Source organism: Pleurodeles waltl, chromosome 1_2 (genome assembly GCF_031143425.1).
Source record: "Pleurodeles waltl isolate 20211129_DDA chromosome 1_2, aPleWal1.hap1.20221129, whole genome shotgun sequence".
Lineage (NCBI taxonomy): Eukaryota > Metazoa > Chordata > Amphibia > Caudata > Salamandridae > Pleurodeles > Pleurodeles waltl.
Window position 1 is genome coordinate 1,191,978,241 of NC_090437.1, and position 20,376 is coordinate 1,191,998,616.

At 43.7% G+C, this 20,376-nt stretch overlaps 1 protein-coding gene across 1 annotated transcript in view; it reads right to left on the bottom strand.

Annotated features, from left to right (window-relative positions):
• The window catches only part of RGS12 (regulator of G protein signaling 12), a 442,017-nt gene that overhangs the window by 105,184 nt on the left and 316,457 nt on the right, over positions 1-20,376 (bottom strand). The window contains exon 9 of the mRNA XM_069203485.1: positions 3,807-3,960. Within this exon, the coding sequence (XP_069059586.1) occupies positions 3,807-3,960 (154 nt within the window). The remainder of the gene's footprint in view (positions 1-3,806; positions 3,961-20,376) is intronic.

Consider the following 20,376-nt stretch of genomic DNA (forward strand, 5'->3'; position numbering starts at 1 on the left):
GAAGGTTGGTCTGATAAGTTTGGTTTTGGAGCCAAACCTTAGGCACGGAGGTAGGAATTCATGATCTCTATAGTAACTGGAGGGCTTACTCGGTAGGTGTTCACATGGCATCTTGTGAGAGTGATGTCCAGTCAAGTCACTGCTTCCCTTAAGGCTGTACATGAACTGCCAGCCTTAATTGTATCTGAGTGTGTTGGGCTAGGGCTGAGCAGAAGGTTTGACATAAATACATTGAATTTAAAGGAGGGAGTGGAACCCAAATTCGAACCCTCATCTCCTGAAATTTATTTCCCACTCTGGGCCAGTTACAACTAATTACAACCATTTCTCTTCGGTTCCTCAACACTTGGTGCTACATGGCCTTCCCTTTGACTGTGACAGTAGTGTCCAGCTGGAATACTTCATCAGGTAATGGTGGTAAATAGGCTCATGACATGGCGCTTTCATCTGCACAGTGGTTCCTGTACCATTTTCGCAGGCCTAAAAAGGTGAACTCTGCATGAGAGGGTCCCACTCTGAACTTCAGGTTAACTCAATTGCATGAAGAATACTCAATACCGTGCTTTGTGGCTGAGTCTCTGCCCTTACAACCGATTTTTCCTTAATGAAATCTGATGTCTCTTTCAGGTGCAGTGTACCCTTGCTCTTTATGCAAGACAGGTGGTCTGAAGGCACCAAAAACATTGAAAGCACAGAGTAAAATAGCTCGATGAAGGCTTGCTCCCAAAACACACGTACTACGACAGCCATCTGCTGCAAACAATGGCATGACACAACCGTCTTAAAACAGAGTGTTGTATAGCATAGCGCTGTAGACATGGAAGGTTGGAGTGTTCGTTTGGAAAACAGAATGCTGGCTTGAATGCATGGAAGCAATACATTTTATGCTTCAACTGTGTTGTGGCATCCATCCTTCCAACAATGGCGACGAGCGAGAATAAGGAGTAGGAGTAGAAAAGGTGACCCTTTAAGTCGACAATGCTATCAGTGGCCAAAGAGTTTGAGAGTCCCTGTGCAACCCGTGAGCTGTATGGAGTGTTTCTGGCAACTGAAGCTAGAGTACTGTGTGCGATTAGGGATTTGTGACTTTGCATATTGTTCTGCTGCATTTCAGACAAAGCTAGCCTGTGATTTGAGCTTGTACGACCAGAGAGGTGGCTTGCGAGATGCGGCGTCTGAGCAGCTGAGAAGAGGTGCAAGTTTAGAGATAGCCTATGCTAAGCAACACTCAAGCAGCTTGGTGGAAAATCAGCCCATCCATCTCTAAATATAATTCACTGACTGACTTATCCTGTTTACACAGTGACAGCAAACTTGAGTGCTTCACTCTTGTGCTCCAACTGCCTGCATCTGCGGTAAAAGGCACACAAAAAAAACAAAAAAAAACTGGAAGTAAGCTAAAGACTTGAGCACATAATTCTACATAGTGCACCACCTGTCTGTAATAATGATGATGATAAGCACATCTGAGTTCAAAGTAAAAAAAAAAAACAGATTGTGATTTTTTTAAACTAAGTTATAGCACAAATCAAGGGCGTCTATGCGGTGCTATTGCAAATGCTATCTAGAGATAGGCTCACCTGATGTTAGGGGAAAAAAACACATGACCAAAAACTATTGATGAAGTCGGTGGCTTTCTCTTTTTTTTTTTTTTTTTTATTCTTGTAAGGTAAGAACGAATCTCTCACCGTATCTGTCAGTGTTTTCCATTTTTGTGGAAAAGGTGGCATAGACCTTTTTGATTTTTCAGGAAAAATTACCGCCGGCCTGGAAGGACTAAAATTACTATTAACAGCCTCAGGAGAGAGAAAGGGATTGGGAGGAGAAATACTCTCTGTGCTTTGCTAGTGGATTTACGAAGGATTCTTGAGGCTGCCTTATACTGAGCCTTACTTATACTTCTTAGCTTCCAGTCCATCAGACGTTCTACAAGCTCACTTCAGAATTTTACATCAGCTCTTTCTTCCCTTATCTCCGATGAGAACCAAGGGGCTGAGAGGGTGGCCCTAGCAGGGACAAGCCTGTGCTTTCTCTTTCACAAGCTACACTCTATTCTTGTTTACGGCCCTCTTGACCACCACATTGCACATGGCGATGTCAAATGGTCGATATTGTCCTGATGGATATGATTCCACACCCTCCTCTGTTTAGCCGCATCAAGGTCTTGCCAGTGGTTGTCAACACTTGGGAGTTTTGGAACATTCCTTGGCCCTCCAGGTCTTTTTCCTTAAAGGATTACTACTGCTCTTTGGGCCTAGTTCAAGTTAATCCTACCCCCTCCTCCACTCAACTTTTCTTCCCCGTCGACTTTGAAAGGTTTCAAAATTCCTTGAGGGAAGAAATGAGTTCCCCACTTTACGGGAGAGTTACTACTATTCCAGCCTTCGAGTTCAGAGGGATATCTCTTACTGGTGTCCTAATTTCAGTACCAATGGGGATCCTTTTAGTTTGATGTTCCTTTGGTCGATGAGGGTTTCAACCCAAAAACAGTCTTGTGAGGCTTTAAGCCCAAGGGTTTTGGCTCCACTAGTTTTTTTCAGTGTAACTTGAGAATGTTTTTGTGTTCTACAAAATCTTCTTTGGCATCAGATTCCCCTCCACCAGGCACTACCTCTCTATACTCAACGCTCTCTTGATCATGGTCAAATAATTCGAGTTTCCTCAGCAAAGGACTCCCCTTTTTCTGTGCCTGGGTTATGCATTTTAGTGTGCCCACCTCTGTCTCTTCCTGGTTGAGTATTTTTGGTTATAACTGTCACCACAAGGCGCTAAGGTGCCTTAGTAAGCAGTGGTTGCAGACCTAATGGTTGTCCTTTGCGGAACACTTATGTGGTACTTGAGGCAGAATCTAAAAGTTGTATTGTCCATCTCCCTCAACGATTCCAGCCCCCCACCCCCAATTCACTTTATACTTAAGAAGGTATCCTGGCAGATAGCAAGATACGAATAATGTGCAGCATCTGAATCCAGAAAAGATTCACACTGCAAAAGTGTAGTTTGTTGGAACTGCGTATGTCTGACAAGGTGGTGACATGCTCAATGACGAAACAGGGGTGAGAATGTGCGGAATGCTGAATAAGTATGATGATTAAGTTTTGCAAGAGAGAGAAAAGAGAGAGACGGCTTGGTTCTTGATTTGAGTGTGTGGTTGAGGTGAGAGATGTGTGGGATAGTATAGTGTTGAGGATATGGAAAGTTGGATTGTTCCTGCTGGAAAGTGATGGTACAATGTGGAATGTAGGTATGATGTGGTGGTTTGAATGCACGTGCAGCTGGTGCGTATAGAATATGGCAGTTGCTTCCAAGCACTGTTGCTCCATTGGTTGCAACATAGAGAAATACCACCTTTTACACTTCATCTGTGTCTTGATGCCCATCCTTCCAACACAGTTCAACACGATATATGGTCCCTATTCTAAAGGAAAACACAGTGACTGAGAATGACAGCAACAAAAATGACCCTAGAAGGACCCAAATTCCACTGGACCAGTCATTACAGAATTTGCTGAGTAAACAGATTGTAATACATGCAGAGACAGTGGTTTGCCACTTGTAACATATGGAAGGCTGCACATTACAAAAGAAGGCTCGGTATTAACCAGCTCTAGAAGCAGTCTGTGGTCCTGCCAAGAGGTGGCAGAAAGGCAGAATGGGAATGTACCAAGCAATTAAAGTGATGTGCTTTATTTCACATTCAGAGTAGTAGGGTAGTACTTACTGTGATAGCTGATAGAAATAAAAAAGCTTTTTATAGGGGAAAACATGTATTCCTCATGAACACTGGACTGCAACCAATTCTCACTCACCATTTTGGAAATCACCATTCTCCTTTTTTTTCTGTGATTTACCAACGCTTTTACTTCTTGACCAGGAAAAAAATGCTGCCTTTTTCTTCTTTTCTACATCATCGTCTCCAGATTCCTCATTTAGGGATCGCCCTGATTTAGTCTTCTTATTCAACTGTGGGTGGCAGAAGTTAAGAAAAAAAAATTTAAAACCTATAAAATACTTCATAGTTGCACATCTTATCTGGTACACAACTGTTTTAATTCAACCTTTTAGCAAGGTTTTAATAATGAAAAATATCAACCAAAATATCACATTCCGAGTGTTAGTCACAGGGTGTAAGCTTTCTAATATTACAACACTTAAAAACAGTCCATACATTCCCAATCACAAACTGATTTCTAAGGTATTCATACTATACTACGCTCCCTCTGTAGTTTACGTTCACACTAGGCCCCTCCAGTGGTTGGCAAGTTATGCTGCAAATTTGAACTATGGACCTAGACTCAAAGAAAATGTGATAATTTTTGGAAACTGCTCATACGGAATACTGAGTTGTAATCCCAGGCCCGTACTCTCTGTTCTCTAGTGTTCCATATTATTGTGCAATCGTGCATTTGAAGTAGCACTGGTATTAGCACTGTACTTCAAATTTCTTTAGAGGCATGAAAGTAAAGCCTAATATCAACAAGCCTGATGTAGTAGAAGTCGATCTTCTGTTGGTCAGGGAGCATCTGTTGGTTCACAGTGCGAATGTTCAGCCTGCTGTTTTTTTTTTGTGGCTGACTGACCTTGAGCCCATTGTAAGTTCTGAGGTCTTCAGTGGTGAAAAGAAGGGATTTAATGACAAGACGATGTGCAATGAAAGCATCTACCTAATCGATAAAGACCAACAAGAAATCCATACTAAAAGAAGGGTCATTACTATTCAATAAGAATAAGGAGGGGAGCGCGGATGTGGTAGAACTCAGTATAAGCAAGAAACTCTAGCCTACTAATCAACAGGCATTGCATGTTTGGCGCAGTAATTTTAGGGAGAAGACTGATAGTCCAAATAAAAGATAAAAAATTAAGGGTGCAATTAAAGTTAATGCAGAAGTCCACAGCAATGCGGTTATTGAATTATGTTCAGCTGTATGCACCCAATGCATAACTTTGGGTCAGAAGGGTATACAAGAACGTTTATTAGTGATAACTCCAACTAGCCCCAATCCTACCACAAGCCAACCTCTTGGGTGAAAAACTTAAGAATCCTCTTTGCCTTGAAAATAAAAACGAGCTTGAAGGGAGGCTAGGGAATGCTGACCAGGAAGCAGTAGAGATTCTGGCTGCAAATCCTAATCTATTAAGTGAACAAATAAGTGATAAGCCAATCTCAGACAACTTAGAAAGGGATGGTGGAATCTGGTGGACGAGACTGACGACAACCTCTATGCTCCATGCTTTCAGGCAATGTGAGATTACAGAATATTAATTAGTCATCAAGTCCCCGTGTATAATATAAAGAAAATCCACAAACCAGGAGCCAGATAAGGATATTCTCCCCCCACATATCTAACTGACTGATCATCTACAAATTAGGTCACTCATTTTGGAATTAGATAAAATGCAGTCTTTGAGCCATGAACCATGGTTACATAGTACCCCACCAGCCCAATTAAATCAGTTTCTGAGAGAGCTTGTTCCAAATGACTCAGGCTGGTTGGCATCAATGAATAAAATATTGAAGTCCGTTGTCCATTTATTGTCCGAACTACTGAAGGAGACAGAGTATAACGTGGACACAAATGTATTAATACTCCATTTCCTATCTGCATTAAGGATGAAGGACCATAAGCATAGGTGTAAAGAAGTCATGGTACCTCCTGTAAACACAGTTGAAGCACCTGGGGTTCCTGTGTTGACTAGGAGGACATTGGTTAATACTGCTTGTCACAACTCAACCCATGCAGATGCTGTATCGGTGACAAATCCCAGTGTGCTCTTAAGAGAAGAAAGAGTGCCTGTGAACTGATCTTGGTTCGCAAACTGATCCTACTGAAAATAACTCCGTCAGCCCAGAAGGAGCGCTAGAGGTAGAAGGGGATGAGAGACAGAGTGCAAATTAGAGTAATAAACTAGATAAAAGTGTTTATGTTATTCCAGAAAAAAATAAAGCAAGTAATGCCAGTTGTAAATAAAAAAAAAAAAAAAAAAAAAAAAAAGAACCCGGAAATGCAGGATTACAGAAAAGGATGCTGTGGCTCAAGACCAGGTCAGTAAGTGAGAGAGGAGCTGGGGGTTGAGGAACAGCAGGAACAACAGCGATTATGGAGCCATGGAAGATAGTTTTCAAGGATCATATTGATTCTAAATTGACAGTAGGTTTAGGTGCAGATGTCTGCATAGACAAGGAGACAAGGAAGTGGTTTAATGTTCAAAGCCGATTACAAATATGTTGCCCTTACCAAAGTCATTCTGTTAAGGCTGATAAGACAACAGATAATCATGGTAACATAGGGCTAAATGCATTTGGGGGATGGGATAAGGGGTTCCTCAGCAAGTCAAATTTTTCCTGGGGAGAAGGGAATTGCCAGCTAACCCTTACAAAACCGCTGATTAGGTTCTTCCACTGGTAGATATTTTTGAAAATCATGATCCGGGAGGTCTTCTTAACAGATCCAGGATATTATATCTCTTTAATACAATCCTGAAGCCGCCTTATTTAGTCTCTAAAGACATGGTCTTGGTTTCTTGTTGAGGAAGTTCTTAATTCAACTGATGAACTACGACAAGCAGTGTAAGGAAATGCCTCCTTGGCATGGTTGCCCCCTGACTTTTTGCCTTTGCTGATGCTATGTTTACAATTGAAAGTGTGCTGAGGCCTGCTAACCAGGCCCCAGCACCAGTGTTCTTTCCCTAACCTGCACTTTTGTATCCACAATTGGCAGACCCTGGCATCCAGATAAGTCCCTTGTAACTGGTACTTCTAGTACCAAGGGCCCTGATGCCAAGGAAGGTCTCTAAGGGCTGCAGCATGTCTTATGCCACCCTGGAGACCTCTCACTCAGCACAGACACACTGCTTGCCAGCTTGTGTGTGCTAGTGAGGACAAAACGAGTAAGTCGACATGGCACTCCCCTCAGGGTGCCATGCCAGCCTCTCACTGCCTATGCAGTATAGGTAAGACACCCCTCTAGCAGGCCTTACAGCCCTAAGGCAGGGTGCACTATACCATAGGTGAGGGTACCAGTGCATGAGCATGGTACCCCTACAGTGTCTAAACAAAACCTTAGACATTGTAAGTGCAGGGTAGCCATAAGAGTATATGGTCTGGGAGTCTGTCAAACACGAACTCCACAGCACCATAATGGCTACACTGAAAACTGGGAAGTTTGGTATCAAACTTCTCAGCACAATAAATGCACACTGATGCCAGTGTACATTTTATTGTAAAATACACCACAGAGGGCACCTTAGAGGTGCCCCCTAAAACTTAACCGACTGTCTGTGTAGGCTGACTAGTTCCAGCAGCCTGCCACACCAGAGACATGTTGCTGGCCCCATGGGGAGAGTGCCTTTGTCACTCTGAGGCCAGTAACAAAGCCTGCACTGGGTGGAGATGCTAACACCTCCCCCAGGCAGGAGCTGTGACACCTGGCGGTGAGCCTCAAAGGCTCACCCCTTTGTCACAGCCCAGCAGGGCACTCCAGCTTAGTGGAGTTGCCCGCCCCCTCCGGCCACGGCCCCCACTTTTGGCGGCAAGGCTGGAGGGAACAAAGAAAGAAACAAGGAGGAGTCACTGGCCAGTCAGGACAGCCCCTAAGGTGTCCTGAGCTGAGGTGACTCTGACTTTTAGAAATCCTCCATCTTGCAGATGGAGGATTCCCCCAATAGGGTTAGGATTGTGACCCCCTCCCCTTGGGAGGAGGCACAAAGAGGGTGTACCCACCCTCAGGGCTAGTAGCCATTGGCTACTAACCCCCCAGACCTAAACACGCCCTTAAATTTAGTATTTAAGGGCTACCCTGAACCCTAGAAAATTAGATTCCTGCAACTACAAGAAGAAGGACTGCCTAGCTGAAAACCCCTGCAGAGGAAGACCAGAAGACGACTACTGCCTTGGCTCCAGAAACTCACCGGCCTGTCTCCTGCCTTCCAAAGATCCTGCTCCAGCGACGCCTTCCAAAGGGACCAGCGACCTCGACATCCTCTGAGGACTGCCCCTGCTTCGAAAAGACAAGAAACTCCCGAGGACAGCGGACCTGCTCCAAGAAAGGCTGCAACTTTGTTTCCAGCAGCCTTGAAAGAACCCTGCAAGCTCCCCGCAAGAAGCGTGAGACTTGCAACACTGCACCCGGCGACCCCGACTCGGCTGGTGGAGATCCGACACCTCAGGAGGGACCCCAGGACTACTCTGATACTGTGAGTACCAAAACCTGTCCCCCCTGAGCCCCCACAGCGCCGCCTGCAGAGGGAATCTCGAGGCTTCCCCTGACCGCGACTCTTTGAATCCAAAGTCCCGACGCCTGGGAGAGACCCTGCACCCGCAGCCCCCAGGACCTGAAGGACCGGACTTTCACTGGAGAAGTGACCCCCCAGGAGTCCCTCTCCCTTGCCCAAGTGGAGGTTTCCCCGAGGAACCCCCCCCTTGCCTGCCTGCAGCGCTGAAGAGATTCCGAGATCTCTCATAGACTAACATTGCGAACCCGACGCTTGTTTCTACACTGCACCCGGCCGCCCCCGCGCTGCTGAGGGTGAAATTTCTGTGTGGGCTTGTGTCCCCCCCGGTGCCCTACAAAACCCCCCTGGTCTGCCCTCCGAAGACGCGGGTACTTACCTGCAAGCAGACCGGAACCGGGGCAACCCCTTCTCTCCATTCTAGCCTATGCGTTTTGGGCACCGCTTTGAACTCTGCACCTGACCGGCCCTGAGCTGCTGGTGTGGTGACTTTGGGGTTACCCTGAACCCCCAACGGTGGGCTACCTTGGACCAAGAACTGAACCCTGTAAGTGTCTTACTTACCTGGTAAAACTAACCAAAACTTACCTCCCCTAGGAACTGTGAAAATTGCACTAAGTGTCCACTTTTAAAACAGCTATTTGTCAATAACTTGAAAAGTATACATGCAATTTTTATGATTTAAAGTTCCTAAAGTACTTACCTGCAATACCTTTCAAATGAGATATTACATGTAGAATTTGAACCTGTGGTTCTTAAAATAAACTAAGAAAATATATTTTTCTATACAAAAACCTATTGGCTGGATTTGTCTCTGAGTGTGTGTACCTCATTTATTGTCTATGTGTATGTACAACAAATGCTTAACACTACTCCTTGGATAAGCCTACTGCTCGACCACACTACCACAAAATAGAGCATTAGTATTATCTATTTTTACCACTATTTTACCTCTAAGGGGAACCCTTGGACTCTGTGCATGCTATTCCTTACTTTGAAATAGCACATACAGAGCCAACTTCTTACAAGCAGCCTATGATGTCTATGAGAAATGTATCCTTCAGATCCATCAGTGGTAGGATGAAACCATTCAGTTTAGTCCCCAAGACAGACAGATTATGGCACGGCCAAACATTACATTAAGATACATCGGGAATAGTAGCCATTCACATTGAGGGGGAAGGATTGTATTAACAAAGTTAGTGAACAGAAGGCAAATCTATACAAAAACTGATGAACTCCCTGTAAAGTGTAAACATGACTGCAATTTGGTGAAATCTGGGAAAAGGTAGCCATAAGACCACTTTTCCAGAGGTCCTGATGATGGTGTTTTTTTCTGTCAGACTGTAGCTGACCTGAAAAGGAATTTGAAATCTTTATTGTCTATTTTAGTTAAGAAAGATTGTTTGATAATAGCCTTCCAAGAAACTTAGGAAACTGAAGAAATGATCATGAATAGCATTGTCTAAAGTAATGCGTGGATGCAGTTAAGGGAAAATAAGAGTGCCCCGCAAAGGGGGGTAGCGTGGGGCGGGGTGGGAGCGGCTGTTAGCATTTTTGGTTTCAGTAAAACAATATAAAAAGGTGCATATCATTTTAATTGAATTTCCTAACGTTTTAATTGTAGGAAAGAGCCCTCTTCTTGCCATGGTTACCCCCACTTTTTGTCTGCTGTTAGTATGGACCCCAGTGATTGTACACTCTCCCTCTAAATTTGGTTGTTTAGGACTTTGCACACCCCTCAATTGGCATACTGGAGCCCCCGTATAAGTCCCTAGTATATGGTATTTAGGTACCCAGGACACTGAGGCACCAGGGGTTCCCCATGGGTTGGAGCATGTATTATCCCACCCATGAGAACCCATGCAAAATGTGTCTGCAGGCCTGTCATTGCAGCCTGCGTGAAAAGGTGCAGGTACCTGTGTGTGAGGGCACCCCTGCATGAGCCGAAATGCCCCTGCAAACTCCAGTTCCATTACACTGGACTTCGTAAGAGCGGGGAAGCCATTTTACCTGTGTACTGGGCAAAGGTCACTACCTGTGTCCAGCTACATAATGGAAAGTCCGAACCTGGGCATGTTTGGTATCAAACATGTCAGAACCATACCACAATACTGTTGCCACTATTGGCTGTATGATTCCACGCATTCTGGGGGCTCCTTAGAGGACCCCGCCAGTATTGCTCCTACCAGTCTCCTAGGGTTTTGCAAGCAGCCTGCGCTGCTACTACCCTTTAAACGAGTTGCTGCCCTTCTTCTGCTTGACCAGCTCAAGCATGGGACGGCAGAACAAAGGATTTCCTGTGGGAGAGGCAGGCAACACACACCCTCTCCCCTTGGAAATACGTGTGACATGGCTTGGGAGAGGGAGCCTCCCCAAACCACCGGTATGCTTTGGAGTACCCTCCTTGCATAAACCAGATTGCACCAGTCCAGGGACCCCTGGTACCTACTCTGATCCACAACTGGATAAAGGAAAGGGGAGTGACCAGTCCCCTGTCCATGACCACCCCATGGGTGGTGCCCAGAGCTCCTCCAGGTGGTCACTTGGTTCTGCCATCTTGAATTCAAGTTGTGCACAGGCCCCTGGGAGCACCTGAGTGGCCAGGTCAGACAGGTGACGCCACAGCCCCATCCCGATAGGTGGTCAACCTGCTAAGTGACCAATCCACTTCCTGGGCTATTTAGGGCCTCCCTCTTGGGTGGGTCCACAGATTCGACCTGCAAGATTCCACCAGGACTCCTCTGCATAGTTTACTTCATCTTCTGCCCACTGGAACCACAACTGGACTTTTCAGGAACCAACAATCTGCAGCTCCAGCGACGACGACGCTCTGCAACATTGTTTCTCCGGCTCCTTCCAGCAACTGCAAAACTTTCCTGGCTGTGCACCCTCCGAGGTCAGCAAGACTGCAGCCTGCACACAGAAGCAAGAAGGAATCTCCCCTGGAGTGAAAGAGTCACTCCTCTGCATCTGGAGGCACCAATTGAAACTGAAACGATAACCGGCTGTGTATATCTGCTCTTCTCCGGAACTGCAAGGATCATCACAAGTGGTGGCCTGAGTTGTTCCCTTGGTCCTCTCTGCCAGCTGTCCAACTTGAGAGATGGTAAGCCCTGGCCTCTCCCTGCAGGACCGTACCCCTGCGCACCGCAACTCTTGCAGCTACCAATGCTTGTTTGCTCCTCCTTCAAGGGATCTTCAGGCTCCGTGTAGCCCCAGCCCCCAGCAGCTCTTCCTGCAAAAAGAATCCTGCGACGTGGGACTCCTCTTCAGGTGTGCTGAGTGGGCCTCACTGAGACTGTTGTGCCGGCTGCCAGTGGTTGCCTCTTCTTCTTGTGATACTCAAAGCTGCTGACGGTCACCCTGGACTCCCCTCTTTGGGTCGAATCCCCTTGGACCTTGCTGGCCCTCTTCAGCCTTGCAAAACATCTTCTCAGTCTCTTGCATTTGCCAAGGCTTGTTGGTGCACCAGCACTACCAACAGACTACAACCTGACCGCCAACGTGAGACACGACTTGCATCACTTCTTGGACTTCTCTTTATCTCCTGTGCTGCACTGCTGGCCTTCTTTGTCCACTGTCAACCTGGTCCTGCAGCCACAGAAGGGTGGGTAGTGGCTCCTGCCACAACCGGACACCCCATAATGAACTGGACTTTGTCCCCTTCCTTTGCAGTTCCCCTCCTGTCAGGATCCCCCTTAGGGTTCTTCTAGTCTTAGTTGGGTCTTGCACAATACTTTTCCAAAGTCCACCTGTTGGTTTTGGGGAAAACCAGGCACTTACCTTTCCTCTCCTGATCGCTGGAGGTACTCACCTCTTGGGCTTCCTAGTTCCTCTGTCTCCCCTCTAACAATCGCACATCCTTGGATGGGGGACTGTTTCGCGCATTCCACTTTCTTAGTATATGGTTTGGCCCTACCCTAGGCCCCATACTGTTTACCTATATTTTTGCCAATGCCTATTGCTTTCTATGTTCTTTACTGGTTGGTAATGTGTATATAATAGTGTGTTTACTTACATCCAGTTGGGGAGACTGCCTAATCAGTATTCTAGTATTTGTGTTACAATAATAAAGTACCTTTATTTTTGTAACACTGTGTGGTCCCTTCAAGGACAATAGTGCTGTATGACTATAGTGGTATTGTATAAGCTTTGCATGTCTCCTAGATAAGTCTTGGCTGCTCATCCACAGCCACATCTAGAGAGCCCTGGCTTCCTAGACATTGGCTACACTTCACTAACCGGGGTTACCTGGACCTGCTATAATCTGATAACACCACAGATGCTCACCAAACTCCAGGCCAGCTTCCTACATTAATTATTACTATATCAGGTTTTAATATTAGTAAGGAAATATGACTGGAAAACACTGTTATAGATCTAATCACAGTTCATATGTATTTTCCCCCATAAAGAGGCAAGACAAACAGTTAAATGACCTAATAGTGTTAATGCAAAAAAATAAAATAAAAATAACTTCAAAATTGCTATGAGATTTTAAAGCAAAGATCCCAGCAATGGAGGATCTCTCACAGGTGGGAAGGATAATGCATTTGAGATGATCCTGGGTCAGCTTCTTGTTAAAAAGCCTGGGGATGTGAAAGGTAGGGAGCTGGTGACTATATTGGATAGCCTGAATTTGACAATAATAAATAGAAAAACCGTGGAAAAACACTTGTGACAATGGTAAATCACCACTCTTATTAACTATGCTATAATTTTCTTTGTAGAGTTCACTGTAGTAAAAGTTTTTTTGAATAGGTGAGTCAACAGGCAGTGATTTAGAAGCCTCTTCTCACACTGCAGTCAGAATAGCTTGCTAATATTTTGGAAGAATAGGCGTAGGATAATATGGATTACAAAACTGAAACGCCAGACAGTAAATAAGATCAATAAACGTCCGAGTGATCAATTTATTGCTATTCTGAAAGAATATGATAAACATATCCTCTGTAAGAGAGACTGCAACAGTGGTGAAGGAGTAGAGGTAGCTGGGTCTCCTTTTTAAATACAATCCTAATTTTAAAGCACATCTCAAAAAACATGTGCTAAGAGAAAAGGCCATAGTGGTGTACTACAAAAAATGGACTTGGAAGCGGGGCATACATCCATGGAAGTTCTCAAAGAGACCTATAACTCAAAAATAGCAAATTTTATTATTGCATGGTTGTTAACTCCCTCTCAGAGAAAAATATTAATCATCTTCCGATTACAGAATTGAATATCTGGAAAAGATGGTTAGGCCTTCCAAGTGGCACAGCTAATAGTACACTGAGGCTTAAGCACGGCTATCTAATATAGTATTTAAGTACCAGCAAAGGACCCTCAACTATAGGGACTGTCTCACTAATGCTGCTGATAGATCGCTGGGGCAACTAACTGAAGAATATTTACAGTTAAATAAAACAGCACAATGGATTATACATTTAAAAAGTATTAAGAACAGTTTAAATATATTGCTATCATTTGATACACAGTGCTTATCTTTGGTCATGTAATAAAACGTGCAGTTATAGACAAATCTAGAAATTGGGATCTCGAAGACGAGGGTAAAAGAAACAAATGGTTCCATCCATTGGACATTGATTGTGGAGGTGTTCCACAGTCCTGTCTGTGTGCTATTAAGAGCACCAATGTCAGAAGGTAGGCACTGAAGGTCAGACTTGGCCAGATGCCGGTCTTTAATATATCGAAGTTTGAATAATGAGGATAGAGCAGATATTCCTCTTTGTCCTTTTCCCCCAAACATTTGCCATTGATATTTGCTCATTTAAAAGTGTTGTGCATGACTTCTGTCAAAGACAGGAAAAGTTTGGTAGAGTTTTATAGGTTTGCCGCGTTCATGATCTTTTGAAAAGTATTTTAGGTTGCAATAACGTGGGATTATGTTTGCATTGAGAAATGTTTATTATATTAATGAAGCTAGATACATTGACTGGTATGCTTTTATAATGCTAACATCCAATTTTATATTAGACATACAATTTTTAATAAATTTTATGTTCTACAAACGGACTATGACAGATAAAATATTTGATAATGTTTTGATGTTTTTGTCATAGATATATGAAGTGAAATTAATTTTTACTTTTAATAGAGTATGTTTTATATATAGAAATGTATGCAATGAATTTTGTAGATTTCGTGTTTGATGTATTAATGTGTATTGTTTGTGTTGCCTTGTCGACCTAACATCAAAATAAATAAATAATAGAAATACATACACTATATCAATAGACAACATAACACTGATGTCTGAGTGATTGTTATTGGTGTAGGATGTTGATGAAGATGTCTTCATAATATGACACCAGAGGACCAGTAGTAATAAAGAGACACTTAGTTACAGTTTATACTTTATTAGACACAAATAGTGCGCATCACCAAGATGGACCTTCTTCCTCTAATTCATAACGGAAACACCCTACATATCACTTATATCTTTATAATGAACAGTGGGGGGGGGGGCACTTTATTGCATCTATTATACAGGACTATAAAACTATGTACGTAATGTTCTTATTTTTCTAGGTGTCAAGACTATTGTTCTCTAGAAATAAAATCACTACACTACTCTACTGCACCAACTTAGAACAGTTAAAATTGTTTAAAAGAATCCACATGATCAAACATACCTCTACTTTAACACCATTCCAACAATACGTTTTATTAGAATGTTTTATAGATAATATAAAAAATGAGAAATAAATCAGATCTACAACGAATTCTTGCATTTACAATGAGCAACTGAGCATGGTGTGCACAAACAAAAGATCTGCACACATGAAGTGAGATTTTTGGTGTCAGAACTTTCATTTATGTGCCACATACCTCTCTCTGGGTGAGAAGGGCAAGGTGCTGCAGATGCACGAAGATACAGATTTCCTGATTTTCCTACATATGGGAGTCCAGTAGATGCCAGCAGCTTTGCTACATATGTGTCTGTGGGCAGGAACGCCATGGACCCTCCACTGTCCATGTGTTCCGGTCCGTTTTTCTCAAGGGCTGTCCTGAATTTGAAATTGTCAAGGGCATGCAAGTGGTTTAGGGTTGACTTCAATTTAGCAGTACTCCAAGTATGTGTTCTGAGGCACTTGAATGTAGGAGACTACCTTTTGAGACTATCGCTCATAAGTAGTTCTAAGACAGTGCACCCTCTTGCCAGTCCTGTATACACTGCAATCAGTAGCCCTTCTATACAAGAAGTTCCACATTTATGACACTATTATCTGTTTTCCCTGCGTATTTAAAGTTGCATGTGAATCCAGAAACTTCTTCATGGAGCAAATCTCCTCCACCCACTAAATAACCATTTCATTTTGCAGCATGAAAGTCTTCTGGATTCACATTCTGTGCATTGATTACACGTAATTATTTTCTCCTGTTGAGAGGTTGGATCCTGTAGAGAGTGTGCTTGTAAACACATGTTTTAGCACTTTTTGCCCCACTTGCGTCTCCTTCTTGGTTTGTCTGTCAACATAGTAATATATTGAGAATATGAGTACTGAAGACCATGTGGCTGCTCCACATATATAGTTCAGTGCTACACTTCCTAGGAAGGCAAGTGTTGCTCGCTTATTCTTTGTCGATTGCACCTGTGGCCTTTCCTTTAGTGTTACTCCTGATGTTTTGTTGTAGTAACGGATTATCTGCACTATCCATATTGGAATAGTTCTCTTGGTGACCAGGGAGTGGGGTAAATGAGCTTTATCTGCAAGTGTCTTTGTGTTTTGGAAAAAGGACTGTAAATGAATGGCCTAATTAACATGGAACTGTGATACCACTTTGGTATGAATTTTGGATTTGTTCTTGTTATCACCTTATTTTTGTGTATCTTTCTATACGTTTTAGTGTGGTCGGCGCTTGAATCTCGCTAACTCTTCTTGAAGAGGTGACAGCTGTGTTTAGAGTTAGGAACTTCAGCTGTATGTCTGCATTGGTTCAAAGGGTGATGACATTAGCGGAGATAGCACCACATTGAGGTTCCAAATTGGCATGGGTGTACTTCTTGGCAGTGATAAATTGTTCATGCCCTCTAGAAAGCACTTTTCCACTGGTGTGGTGAAGAAACTTCTCTCTATCACTCCTATTGTGTACGCGGCAACGTTGATTAAATTATGTAGCAAGAAAAGGCAAATTATGCAACGTAATGCAGCACGTTTGGCATTATTACTGCACTACTTTATACATTTGAAACACAATAATAATGTCTTCTCAAAAGTTTCACTTCATTGTTACTCGTTTAACACCAGCCTATAAAACTCTGAAAATTACACAATAGATGGCGGATTATGTGGCAAGTGTGGTAAATCCCTAATCAAGCTGAAAACACTGCTGCTGCAAAATCACTTAATTCTAGTGGCCATGTTAATAGCGGACTAAAATGTCTTGCAGAGTTCTTTCTGTGGTATTTAAATTGAAATGTGCAGTTTCTGCTTTTGTCACAGTGTCAAATTACAATCTCAGCCCTTCTGTCCGGATTCTGTGACTGAACTGGAGTAACAAAATAAATGCAAATCGCACAACATTTAAATACACCAGTCTGCTCCCTCAGGAATCTTGGAAGCGGAGGGAAAGTGAAAACAAAATAAACCAACGTTACACTCTCCTGAATGTCCTCCACGCTAACCATTTCCAGAACACTTTGTGAAAATTAGAAACAGAAAGGCAGTGTCTCGCCTTGGTCTGCTGAAAGAAATATTGCAGCCCTCAGTTCCAGACTCCTACTTTTTGAGGCAAACAGGTTACTTTCCCTTCTCTGCATCCACTCCTGTCTGTGAGGAATGGAAAGGGTTTGTTCTATGCATGTGAACGATGGACGTCTGGCATCACACTGGGATGAAGCCTCCAACACCCAAACCTGTGATGCAGAAAGTGTCACTGGCCTACAGTGAATACTACCATAGGCTTCAAAAGCAAACAAGAGCTTTAACACAGTAAGCCTTGCGTTCTGCATTAGAGTTCATAAAGTTGATTTACTGCCTGCCTTCCATCTCCTGCTTCAGAGAGAGGGGGTGCAGGCAGCCTGGGACAGACATCCCAGATTTAAAGACATCGATTTATTTAGAGATTGGATCGTATCTCTAGATAAATTGATCTATTTAATATTTGTGCAGGACTATGCAGGAATTTCAGTGGGGCGTAGCTTCAGAGCCCTTATGCAGAAACTGCTCTTTGTCTGAAGTGTGCCGCCATAACAGCTAAATATTTTGAAGATATGCACACAGCTGATTTTATTCCAAACAGCAATACCTTGAATTGGTAGTCCGTCTTGTCCACTACGAATGTCAGAATCTTTCTGTGCAATCTGTTTATTGCTAGGTTTAGGTAAGTGTCCTTGAGATGTATGGTTGCCATGCAATCTCCTTTATCCTATCAGTCACATTACGTCTTGCAGGGCTGTCGTTTTGAATTTTTGTGCTTTGACTGACCTGCTGAGTGCCTTTAGATCCAGTAATGGTCTTACTGTGTTGTTAGCCTTTGGGGCCAGGAAGTAAGTAGCGTAAACACCTTGCAATCCTTTTCCTGATGGAACAACCTCTAAAGTTTCCTTACTGAACAGGCCACCTGCGTCCTATAGAGGACGCTGATCTTCCTTTTGATTCCCTATTTCTTTGGTGGTATTGCGGGAGGTGTTTTTATAAATTCTATGCAATAGTCCTGTCTTATGATATTTAGTATCTATTTGTGAAAGTTGATTTTTCTCTATTCCTCTAGGAACCCTGCAATCCTTCCTCCCACTTTGGTAGGATGGGTGTGTGTGTGGGAGGGAAGGGCATCAGAATGGGGCTCCTTTTCCTCTGTCTCCTCCACAAAAGGGCTTTCTTGAGTTTGACCTGTATTACCACTGTGAGGCTGCTCTGGAACTACTTTGTTGGTTGACAGTTCTATTCGTAGTGATTGGTTGCATGCCATCTCTTGTGGGTGCCCTCTGTATTGTAAAGCTCCTATGGCCTTGGTGGTCTCGTCTTTCTTCATGCGCTGAAGCACTTTGTTTACGGTCTCTCCAAAAAGGCCATCTCCAGTGAAGGTCATGTTTATTATACCTCCTGTTTAAATTCGGAAATTCTCAGACAAGTGTGTCTGCACAGGGTGGTAGCAATGCATAGTTGCCCACTGGCAGAGTCTGTTGCATGTAATACAGAATTAAGACAGGTGTTTGCAATTGCCTTAGCCTCCGGTAGCACGTTATCTGTAGTCTTTCAGAACTCTTTCGGGAGGTGTTGCATGAGTTCTTCCATTTCAACACACTGCTGGTGGGCACTCAGTTTGAGCAGGGCTTTTGAGTTGGCAATATGCCATTGTGCTGCAGCTGATCTCCGTATTTTCCTTCCCACCGTGTCCACCTTATCCACCTTCTTGCATTCCTTGCCTGCTGCAGGAACTGTTGAGGTGGGACTGTTAACTCTCTTGCGGCTAATCACTATAATTGGGAACCGCTGGCATGTTGCGCTCCTGATCTAACGTGGGGACCTTAGTAGACAACATGCATTTATTTTCCATCATCCAAGCAAAGGCCTTAGATGCAGTGGGTCATTTGAAGTCCTCTCCACCCTGTGTCTTGTGTGTCTGTTTCTTGGAGACTTCTTGTACCTTTTTTCTGGCAGGGTCTTGACTGCCTTTTCGAAATCCTACTCTTCTCACTAAGCCTCTTGCATGTCTTCGAGTGTGTCCTCTTCATAGGAAAAACCCAGCCCCATTAAGGACTCCTGTTTTCTCTCAGAAAAGGCCATGACATAATGTTGTCACCTCTGCTTCTCTCTTGCCCCAATCGTCTTTGGCAAGAATTCTGAGCAATCCTCAAAGCTGTCGTATTTCAGGATACCGAAACTGCACACCTCGCTTTTGTCTTTCTGTGCATATGTATAATGGCTGCTCAGGCAAAATGTAATGGGGTGTGCTACATAGTCCTTTCGCATTCTCCAACTAACGTGGTCTAGCTGTGCATTTCTCACCTTTTCGGTGTTGTCTCCTGATAAGTGTGTCGCATTTCATACTATTTTGGTGAATTTGATTTTCTTTGCCAGCAAAACAAAGTTTTGCGATGTAGCTTCTTTTTCCTCCTTTCCAGAACTCGCTCTCTTGCCTCCAGACCCAACAGCATTGAAAATAATCTGAAGGTGGTGACCACAGACATATGTCTGATGTCACACAAGGAGGGACATCGCACGAAATATAATTCGAAATGGCCCACAATATAAAAAGGCTACAAGATAATTCCAGACCCAACCACTAAAAGGCAGAATGATGGACAGAATGTGAATCAAGAAAAGATTTACGCTATAAAACTCCCAACCTTTTTCAAAATAGAAGCGCTTAAGCGTGGCATTGTCTGTTTGTAGTTCAAATGGATGCTGATTATTTCACATTGAAAAGAAGATTAGTAGTTCCCTTCATGGTATGCATGCACGTTCCCCTGCGCTGAGAGCCTAAATGAGTGTGTACTGGGTAACCTCACTTATTGTGACGCTCACATCATGCAAACCTAAGCATAAGGCGTAGGCCTGTCCTAGACTATAGAGGGCCTTGGACCTACCCTGTAACCTTGAGCATGTCCTCAGAGGGCTACTGCCCCTTCCTGGGGATCGCACGTAAAGCAGTGGCGTCATCACTCCACGTTAACAAAACTGATAGTGGGAGTAGACCTTTGTATCTGTGTTACTGACAGTGAGGCATGAAGTAAAGTTATGCTGGTGTAAAGTTATGCTGGTGGGAGTTCACCAGAACGTGGTGATAGTATCCTGTGTGTGTGTGTCAAGTGTGTGCAGTGTGTGTATGAAGCACAGGTGTGCGTGTGTGTTTGTGAGTGAGCTTGGGTACTAAAGCCAAAGGATTCCACTTCAGATGCCCCTGGTTTGAGATGAAACGAGGTGGAGGATGAGCATGGGACGGTGGAAATATGTTGCTTAAATTCGTGAAGCTGAAAATCCAGATACTGACGTGAAAAGCATAAAGACATGGCAACCTTTAGAAATTCCGTGAGAACTTTTGTTAGCAAAGGGCTGCTGATTAGTTCTTCTTGAGCACTGCTATTTGGTTGCTGGGAGGAATATGAGTGGTGGTACTGTAGTTTCTGTTGTGCTAGGAGAGAACATTTCAAGGTCATGTCTGCCCTTTTGTCTATCTGCCACTTCAGAGAGGCCAATG